At 39.1% G+C, this 10,593-nt stretch overlaps 1 protein-coding gene across 2 annotated transcripts; it reads left to right on the top strand.

Annotated features, from left to right (window-relative positions):
* The first annotated feature begins 1,568 nt into the window (after positions 1–1,568).
* On the top strand, positions 1,569–7,961 carry LOC115781839 (uncharacterized). 2 transcript variants are annotated; one of them, XM_030731719.1, is made up of 10 exons: positions 1,569–1,723; positions 2,292–2,588; positions 4,339–4,647; positions 5,453–5,563; positions 5,891–5,944; positions 6,811–6,846; positions 6,922–6,963; positions 7,057–7,089; positions 7,220–7,267; positions 7,823–7,961. In XM_030731719.1, the coding sequence occupies exons 1-10, from the start codon at positions 1,636–1,638 to the stop codon at positions 7,870–7,872; spliced, it is 1,068 nt and encodes a 355-aa protein (XP_030587579.1). In that variant the 5' UTR covers positions 1,569–1,635; the 3' UTR covers positions 7,873–7,961. The 2 variants fall into 2 exon arrangements, with proteins under 2 accessions (XP_030587579.1, XP_030587587.1); XM_030731727.1 differs by having other exon boundaries at positions 6,925–6,963.
* The last annotated feature ends 2,632 nt before the right edge of the window (positions 7,962–10,593 follow it).

A 10,593-nucleotide genomic window follows, 5' to 3' on the forward strand; every position in this document is an offset into this window, starting at 1 on the left:
GGTAGCTTGCCGCCGAGGAGTCGTAGAGTCCCTGGGATCACCAGCGCCCCCTACCATGAGGCACGAGAACTGCGTGCCTCACCTAGTGTCTCTTCGCAGCAGTTTCATGATCGCTCAACACAAGAATGCATTACACACATACAGTTGTTAATGAAAAAAACAACAAAAAAAACTGTGCATTATATACACCAGCTAAAATATAGAAATTTAGTTCATATAGTAAAAGTGTTAGAACATTTTAATTGCCACATGCAAAGGGAAAGTAATCCGGTCTCACTGCATAGCATGCCAGCACAGTTAGTAGTCATTGGCAATGACTATACTGAGCCGCACCACGGATTGCGCAATCCGTGGTGCGGCTCGCCGGGCTGGTGCCTCACCGTTCGTCTCTTAGTATTTGACCGGCAAATGCAAAAATTCAGCGATTTTGAAAAAACTAATCTAAAAATGGTGTAGTTAAATGGAAAAGAACTTTAAAATACAAATCACTGAATGAATATAACCATTTAATTTATTTTTTAATTTTATATTTCCACGATGACAGGTGAGGCCGTGCCTCACCTGCCTCCCCTGACTGCACGTCACTGGTGTGTGTATATGTGTGTATATGTACATGTGTGTATTGACTATATATTTTCTGTATATAGTGCTTATGTATATGTGTATAGTGTTTTTCTATTTTATTTTATTTTATTTTATTTTATTCTATTCTATTTTTAGTTTTCTGTACTGAGCTGCTGTAATGCGCAAATTTCCCCGTCGTGGGATCATTAAAGTTTTATCTTATCTCTTATCTTAAAAAGATTGTAAGAATGACACACAAAGACTTCATTATAATAGTTATATAAAGTTTATCAGAACTAGAGGAGGCACAAAAACTAAACGTGGAGATCGGGATTCTTGTGTGTCTAAACAAGTGTTTGTGAGGATGTAAAGTTTTTTTTCCTTACTTTTAGTATCAGTGACACATTCGAGATTTTTTAAACACTTACATCTAGAAGACTTAAACCTTTTTTTCTGTTGTTAACAGCTGTAAACGACAGGCTGGTCTCTTTCTCTGCAAACATACAGACTACACATGCAACACATAATCATATGTCTCTAACTTGCTCTCCCCACAGGACCTCAATTCATAAATAATCCAAAAAAGTTTGCGTACCTCTTACCATGAGGATGCCCGGTCGCACTCACCACCTCTCACACACACACACATACACACACACACACACACACACACACATCCACACCCAAACAGAAACACTCTGTACTTACATTCTGGTGACTGAAACTCTTTGTTGTCTGTGCCGCACTCCATTTCTCTCTCTTTCTCACTTTCTGAGAAAATGACAGGAAGTGTAAAGGAAGGGAAGTTGCTTCTCACTGTGTACGTGTCTTGCAAAGTTGTTGTCAGCCTCGTCTTGAATTACGAACACTATCGTATGAACTTCTTAAACATCGCCGAGGGCTTCTCTGATGGGCAGCGGCACGGGTGTGAATGCATGTTTTTGTTGAAAACTCGAGAAGGAAGAAGACACCACGAGCCACGAGTCATGCCTCCGTCAGTGTGAGCAAGTGCATGTGCTTGTGTGTGTGTGTGTGTGTGTGTGTGTCTACATATGATCCTATGGTACAACCATGGCAAGAGCAGCACTGACTAAACTTTTTCTCCTCGTGATTCTTGCCTTCATCATCTGCCTTCCAGAATTTTTCACATTATACAGAGGTGGGTGATCCAAACAGCTTTAGCTGCTCATTTATTCACTGTGTGTGTATTGTCTATTGGTTTGCGTCCAAATGCTGCACTTAACTTCATCAGTTCAGATCCACTGTTCAGTTTTGTTCAGATTTTACATCAAAGTAAAACTTTGGATGATGCACACTTGATTTGTTTCTTCCTTTTTATGCGTATTGTCTGTGAAAAGACCTCTCTCTCTGTCGGTCTACGATAAAAAAATCAGACCCAAATATAGCTCCATACAACTCTGACTGACAGCTTCTTTGAAAAGGTTTCTGTATTGTGCTGCCTTGAAAACACCGTTCTTGATGAGAGCAGCTCGGTTTACCCTTTTCACTCGTTCCGTCTTTGCCTTCAGTGCTTATTCTTTTTTGTCTCTCCATCTGTGTCTTTCCTTGTCTGTTTCTTTCTGTCAGATACAAACTGGAGGCAACAGCTTCCATTTTGAGATCTTGCTGTGATTATAAATGTGACAGCTCTTTCTCTGCTGTTTATGCCTGCTCCTGCAGAGAAATCATTCTGAATGTTCCCTTGTTCATTCTCTTTATCCTTTCAGTAAAAAAAGTGAGTTTCTTCTGCCGTCCCTACCGACCCTGCGAGCGAGTACATCAGGTGAAGAAGGGGGAAAACGTGAGGGCTGGAAATGCTGAAGCTAAGAGAGCCCATGTGTGTGACCCATCTCAGACTCCAGATCAGGAAAAGTGGGAGCGGGCCTGCACACAAGAAGATGAAAGCAATACAACAGATTCAGCTTCAGACTTCAGGGGCGACAGAGATGATCCAAAATTGAGGTGGTTTGTGTGCGAAACAGACATGGAAATGGCAGAATTACACAGAAATATCTCAACTTCAGGTATTCACATCTAAAGACTCAACATAATCTGCTTTCTGCTTAAGAAAGGCTTAAGTCTACACTGCTGAGTGCATCTGACCCTTAAAGTCCAGTCTGTTTGGCTAGTGTGATTGTTGTGTGCCGTGTCTGGGTGCAGTTAAGCAAACTGTGCCCTGGTCTGGTTGAAAGGGTGGTTCAGGGGCACATTTCAGTTGGACTCAATAGGCAACTGTGCCTAGTGTGAGTACACTTTTAGACTTCCATGGTGCTCAGAGGGTGACTCATGTCTTTAGTATTCCTGTGATCCTTCCCATTTCAAAAGTTTAAACTAATTAATAACTAATAAACAGTTTAAATTAACAGTTATATTTTCCTGTGGCTGTTACGGTCACGACTCCTTGCAGTCCTGTGAAAAGCTAAGTACACCCTATGTTTCAATAGCTTGTAGCAAGATCTTTAGCAGCAATAACTTGAAGCAATCACTTTCTGGATGACTTTATCAGTTTCTCACATTGTTGTGGAGGAATTTTGCCCCACTCGTCTTTACAACATTGCTTCAACTCATTGAGGTTTGCAGGCATTCATTTATGCACGGCTCTCTTAAGGTCCAGAACACAGAAATTAATTCTGGTTGAGCTCTGGGCTTTGAAAGCAGCGCTTTGATTCTTTTCACAATTGTTCTGTCTTTTTCTAATTGTACTGTCATGAACATTTAGCATGCTAACTGAGGCCTGCAGAGTCTGAGATGTAGCTCTTGTTTTTGTTGTTTTTTTGCAATTTCTCTGAGCATTTCAAGGTCTGATTTGGGATGACTGTTACATTGTGTTAACACACATCTGAATGCTCCAGACCAGCAAATTTCCATAACTTCTGCTTTTACAGAGGTGCTCAGACTTGCTCGTGATCTGTTAATCAAATGCATTTGTTTAACAGCTCCTGGCTGCTATGTACCCTCTTAATTCCTGTGGAAGCAGTAAGGGTGCTTTTAGTTTTACTCAAAACTACATGGAGTACTTAGAAAACTTTATTTTTTACATGACTGTATATAAAAAGAAATACTTACAGTACCTGTAGCCTCCAGGGCCGAAAACTGCAGTTCCTTGACAAGTCACTTGAGGCTGGGTTTACAAGCAAGTCTGCTGCCACAGATTCCCATGTTAAAATGCCCAAATTTAAAGTAAAAATAAACCTGTTTATACTGGTCAGAAAAAAAAGTTGTAATCTCTGAAGCTTCATGAAAACTGTACAGTGGAGTAGTTTGTATCCGTTTTAAGTTTGCATTAGTATCAGAGGCAGTGCCAGTTTGACTTTTAGTGCAATTCACCGCACAGCAATTCATCCAGTCAGAAAATTTCCAAGTCCAATTGAGTGACTCAAATTAGCAGCTTCAGTCACCTCTCACTCACTGAATCATGTTAAACTTAAAGTCTATAATACGATTGATTTTTTTTAAAGTTATTTTAAAAAAATTAACTCTTTGTACAGTTGTCATTAAGCTTGTCAGTTGATGTTGTGTTTCTGTAGTTCAACAGTCTGACAGAGTGGCAACGCCTTGAGGGAGGAGTGATCGCCTCGCGCTAATTAAAGAATCTAATTAAGCTTTAAATAATGAGCATGCTAACGTTTTCACTGTGAACATGTTAGCCGTCTGGTGTTATGTAACTCTGAGCACAACCGTCTCAAAGAGCTGCTTGCGCGGCCATGTCTTCAGTAGACAGTTAAAGCCTTTTATGCTCCAATCAATACATTCATGCTATTTATCCACCCACAGCTCATGAGCTACATCTGGAGGTGTCGGCTGAGCTCCAGCTGCCAAATGCGGAGACCCTGAATCTCACCTTGTACGGCCGCAGCAATTACAGTTCTTTACACCTCTACCCACCTGAGGAGAAGGAGGAAGAGGAGAAGGAAGAAGATGTGGGCAATCATGAAGGACAGGGGAAGGCATTCTACTGCTGCCTCCCTCTCGTGCCCACCTCCAAATCGGCCAATCAAAGCCGCTGTCTCCTTTGGTTCGCCAATCAAACGCTTTGGAATTCAACGGCAAAGGAAAAGCTGCCATGGAAACGGACACAGAAAGGTTGGTGTCAGGCTGACGGAGCTGTGCTTCTTTGATCCCCACGCGGCCGGTGTGGCTTCACTGTGAGATGGAAAGCAGAGGAAAGAGGAAACAATAGGAGACAGGGAAATTGGCCAATCGGTTTTCATTCCATTCCAAGCTGCCCACTCTCTCAGTCCGCAATGGAGTCATTCTTTTCAATAGAACAAATTTCCTCCAGTTCTTCTCCTGACTTGGTGATTTTGTTTCTCCCTCTTGCTCTGTACTACATGATCAGTCATACTTTCCAAGACTACAGTACATCTTAATTTACTGTATCTCCAAGTTTGTATTGATTTTGGCTTGTTTTCTTTCTGCTCTGCTCTCCAAAACTCCCCCATGCTTAAGGCATTGATTAAGTAATATTTTCCAATGCGCATAATGAAAGCTGGATATCCATTTCATTCACAATTTTTTCTGCACCATCCCCACCAGAGCTTTCCATTTCCTTCCCTGCCTTTCCTTTTCTTTGTTCTTATTTGTTCATGTCCTCTCATTATTTACACTGTCTCTAGTATGTTTTTTTTTGTCTCTTTCAAGTCTTCCTTCCTTGCCTGTCTCTTCCTTTCATGTCCTTCCGTTCTCCCTCTACATTTTCTTTTATTCACTTTTCACATGAGAACAATTTTAGATCTGAAATGACTGTTTTGACTGTTGTGGGAAACTGGGATGGATTTTTGTTTTCCTTAGGTAAAAATGATCAGTAATGAAAATACTACATAACTGTTCTAGACTCAGCTCTGTTCTGTCCAAAATGTCTCTCTCTTAATCCCTCTCCGCTCTCCAGATGAGTGGCAGTGTGTGCTCAGAGTGGTCTGGCTGGCTCTGCTGTGCTTGGTGTTGCTGAGCATAGTTACGAGTGTGATCGGACAGATCTACAGGGGAAAGCGCACGCGCAGTAAGAGACACAAAAAATACAAAGAAATAACTCATTTGGTCAGTTTTATGGAAGCTTGTTTTGGCCACTGAAAAAAAACAAACCAACAACATTTTTTTGCCATCTGAAAGTAAAAAAGTTTTGGTTATTATCTCAAAATTTTGATTTAATAACTCCAAATTACAACTTTTTTTTTTTTTAATTCCAAGATCTATTCTTAGACATTTGAGTTAGTAAATCAAGATTTTGAGGCAATAACCTAAAATTTTGACTTACAGAGTGGTGGAAATAAGCTTCCATACAGTTTGAGCTTTTGAAGCCATAAAAATGTTTTTTTTCTTCTGCCAGGGAACACCAAGGTGCACCCAGTTGGCTACAGCTTCACTGCTCAGCAGTTAAATGGTAAGCTAGCAAATGATTGTATTTTGAATTTACTGTACAGTAGATACTTTTGTATTTTCATATTTCACTGAATTTCATTATTCGGAGTTTTAAAAATGCTCACCTCTTGCTCAAGGGATCATCTCCAGCACTGCAACATGAGATTTCCCACATCTAGATTAAAAAACAAGCTTCCTCCTGATGGCTAAGTCATGTTAATCACACGGTGCTATCAGAGGACACCGCTTTTATCTAAAGGCCAGTTTTAATCTCAGTGCAGAGAAGGTCTTGAAGGGTAATTATTATTATCATAAATCCTGAAGTGAATGGTTCTCTAATATTGCGCAATGACCCTCTATGACAGTCAAGCACAGGTGAATCTAATGAGGGCAGGGCAGACTGCCACAGCAGAGGGACAAAAAGAGAGTCAAACTAGAGCAAGATACATGAAAAACTGGCTTCCAGAGCCAAACAGGAAGAGACTAAAAAACAAGTGACCAACACTGAGGTGTGAGCACTGACCATAAAGAAGGTGTGCCACACGGGCCAATGTGCAGCCCTCGGTGACATTTCCAACAGCCCTCAGGGAAAGAATACACTCCCTTACATTTCATTCACCCACAATATATAATATACTATGAAATATAGGTGCAGAACCAAACCAAGAGAGTGTAATCTGTTCAGTTCTTCTGAGCCCCTTGGTTATGTGCTGGCTCAGTAAATGACTATTGAAATCCTGCTCTGCAAAATGCAGCCGAGTCTGTAATTTCTCTTTATTATAATAGGCTAAGTAAGCTAAACACATTTAAGTTTTCAGAAGATGAGCGTGCACCTTTGTATGAAATGAGTTATTAAATACTACATGTTTCTGTTGCTCCTGTATCTAGAGGGTGACAAACAACGAGAAGTCAGCACTCCTGAAGGTAAACTGCTTGAAAAAGCTTATGTCTGTATTAACATGTTTAAGGATACTAACTAACAAACTCTTTGTGCTAAAGCAGGGACAAACCTCCATGCATATGGGTTTCATTCCTGGCCAGGTCAGTTCTTATAATCAGTCAAAATCACTTGATGGATCTGTTGTTTCAGTCCTTTGACCACCATTTCTATACCCCCCCACCCCCAATGGACAGGACTCTCTCCGATTAAAGAAGTCGAGAGTGAAAGTAGGTAGACCCGCACACACACACACACACACACACACACACACACATGCGTGCACACACTTTAACAAATATAGAGAAATGAGTCAGATCACAAGCACAAGTGTTGATTGTCTTCACATACATTTTTCAGATGACACAGACATGCTGATGGATGGAAATGTCGACCACTGCTATACTGGTAATCTCACTACCGTAACAGTCGCACAAGTTCAAAGAGGAAACTGTTGGTGTTGACTGTGGCTGTGATGTTCTCTCAGTTGATGACTTGAGATAACTTTCAAATACTCTTGCACGCATTCAAAACTTCAACCAAAAATGTATTCAAAATCTGCAGTTTATCCCGCAGTTAAAGTTTACATGTTGCTATCAGTTGGTCTCTAGTTCCATCCTAACTAGGACATTGCTGGATACGCTGCCACCTGTTGAATAGTGGAACTGCTTGAAACTGCTTTGTGGCCTTGTGTGTGTTCACAAGACAAATGAGACAGAGACCAACTCAGAATCTGTAGCATGGCGCTAACTATGACATACTGTATGCATAAATATACAAAAATACCAACATATAACTAATTATTTGTTGTATTATACTGTGCTCTTCACTGCATGCATCCTGAAAAATGTAATACAACAATTAATACTTAGGATCAACACATCAGAACCCTTTTAAAATGTCATCTAACAGTATGTTTGATACCTGTTTATGTTTTTTCTTTTTCTTTTTTTTTTTTCTTAGCTAATCTGCATCATCGCAGCCATCCCTCCGTCAGCTCCATCAAAGAATAGCAGGCTTGGTGCCAGAAGAGCAGCCAGAGGAAGCTGGAGGAAAATGGCTGCTTCACTTACCAGCCAGATTTATGGTGAAATAAAGATATCTGAGCCACCTACATGTGTTTGTAAACTTATTTGCAACATGTCATCTCTTAAACAGCCTTTGTTAGCACTTTATTAGAGGACAGTCTTTCAAGATTATTAAACTATCAAAAGTTAAATAAATGGATTGGCCTTCGAACATTTTTCATCCTGAAAGAACAAATTGTTTTGTATTCTGAGGCAGATGCCTGGCTGATAAACAGCCTTACCCCGTCTGGTTATAGCTGAAAGGAGCCAAAACATTTTGACAGCACTAACTAATATCTTGTTTGCTTAATAGCTTTCCTTGCCAGCATCCATGTATCTCTAAAAGTGAAAAAGCAGAAGGAGAGAAATATTTATACTTCAGATATTGAAGTAACTCTGGGCTAAGCGCTGCAATCTAATTTATCTCTATATTCAGTAGAAATAGTGGTTCAAAAAGAGGAGAAAAATACAGAACATGGTCAAGACAAAATAGCCTTGGTATAAATTTAAGAATGTGGCAAAGCACTGTCAAAGTCTTTATTCTGGAGTAAAAACATGTTACATATATGTCTGCATGTCAAACATGAGGAGCCACCTGGTTTAGCTCAGCATTAACACATTAAAGGGGACAAAGGAGCCAGCACTGCCAGGAAGCATCAAACTCCAGCTAGTACCATCTGCAAGGCTCACTTCTTACTGTGAACCTGCTGTCAGTGCTTTCACACAAACTAACTCTGGATCACAATGTTGCAAAATGAGAGGACTCTTCAGTCTCTCATACTCCACCACCTGGAAAACACATGTATTTGCATCACATTTGATAGATCTGTTTACACATTTTCTGATGCACTGATGAAGACGAAAATCTTTAAGCTTCCATCTCAAATCATCACATTTTTAGAATGTTTTCTGCTCAGCCACCAGTACATTGCCTGAAAATTCAAAGGCTTAAAATTAGGGTACATATAATGACTGCTGTGAAATTTCAGCTTCATATATGAAAAACTTCTGGATATATATATTTTGAAAAATTGTCTCTCAACCCACTTCCAGCATGTTTTTTTGTACTTTGAAATCTTTTACTGTCCTTTGTCGCCATAAAAATGAACCAGAATTTGTAATTTGGGACAGATGCATCAAAAAGTGTCTGAGCACTGGCCAGATAAATATGGAAAAAAAAAAAAAAAAATTCAAGCTGTCCTGCAGTGGCACTCATGCTAATAAAAAATGTCACATTGCACAAAACAACTAGTGGCGATTTCTGAATGGTATATACATTTAGCTGAATTTCACAATGATGCAAAATAAAACAAGTAGAATCCTTTTTAAGATGCAATTAGTCACAAAAATGAAGAAAATGTTGTTTTATTCAACTTTCATGCTGAACCACAAAAAACACAAATATCAGTGTATCTGTATCAATGTCATTTTAATCCAAATAGAACAAAATTCCTGAGTTTCCAGATGTGACTCGAATTATAACTGAGGAAATAATTTTGTTAAATATATGCATGTTTCTCATTTTCAAGACCCACTTTGTAGGCATGCACTTTGTCCTGCAGGAGTCTGGTAATTCTGTTTAATTTTGAAATATACAGTACCATTCAAAAGTTTGGACACACTCACCCATTCATGGAAAACTGAGTGTGTCCAAACATTTGACTGGCACTGTACAAAAAATGCAGCATTTTTTTGTACATCTAAATAAATATAGCAAAACATTGTAGCATAAAAATCAGAGATGATGATTTGAGATGGAATAATGCTCATTCCAACATTTTTGCATAGTGAAGCACTTTTAATGCATATTTATAACCACAGGTGACAGAAGTTACACTCAATTCCAGCACAGATGGCATTGCTTTGTGTGCTATGCAAGCCATATCTATCCATTATATTTTAATAATTTTTATAGTGGGTGAACAATGACAATGAATCTGTAAGTGTGTCCAAACTTTTGACTGGTACTTTAGCTCACTGCTTAGCAATAAGCTGATGAACATGCTGGAGTAATTCCAGCTAAAGAGCCAAAATGCCTCCCTTTGGATTCAGCAAAGACCAAAATTCATTCATCAGGTGGCCTGAAACATGATCCAAATGAACGAGTGAAGATGATACATATCACAACTTGTTTCCACCAAAGAGTGGCTTCAGTTATTGCAGGTTTAAAGCTTTAAATCTTAAGAAAAAGGACACTTTAGGCTTTACAGGGGTAATTCAACTTTTTATTATTATTCTGCTGTATTTCACACTGTTTATTGGTTTGCTGCAGCCAAACCAGCTGTTTCCCTTCAAAAGGCTGCAGCATCATTTTTAATGTACTGAGAGTGGTAGCACTCATTTAATTCAGTTCAACAACAACACGTAATTAGAAATGAATTAACGACATCACATTAGTAATGTTCACAAAAACAAAAGGCATAAAATGGATACGAATAAAATAGAAGGTAGTGTTGTTTCATATAATTTAACACAGAAAACAAAATAAGTGTGATATTACTATATATAATCACTGACACCGGTATTTTATCTTAACCTGCATTTAAAAGATTAACACAAAATACACTCAACTAGTGTTAGTCAATGTTTTTCTGTTGTGCAACAAAAGCTCAGTATACATTAATTAATTAAAGTAGAGTTTAAGTATAATCTGTAATATCTGTTTGG

Source organism: Archocentrus centrarchus, chromosome 1 (assembly GCF_007364275.1).
Source record: "Archocentrus centrarchus isolate MPI-CPG fArcCen1 chromosome 1, fArcCen1, whole genome shotgun sequence".
NCBI classification, from domain to species: Eukaryota; Metazoa; Chordata; class Actinopteri; order Cichliformes; family Cichlidae; genus Archocentrus; species Archocentrus centrarchus.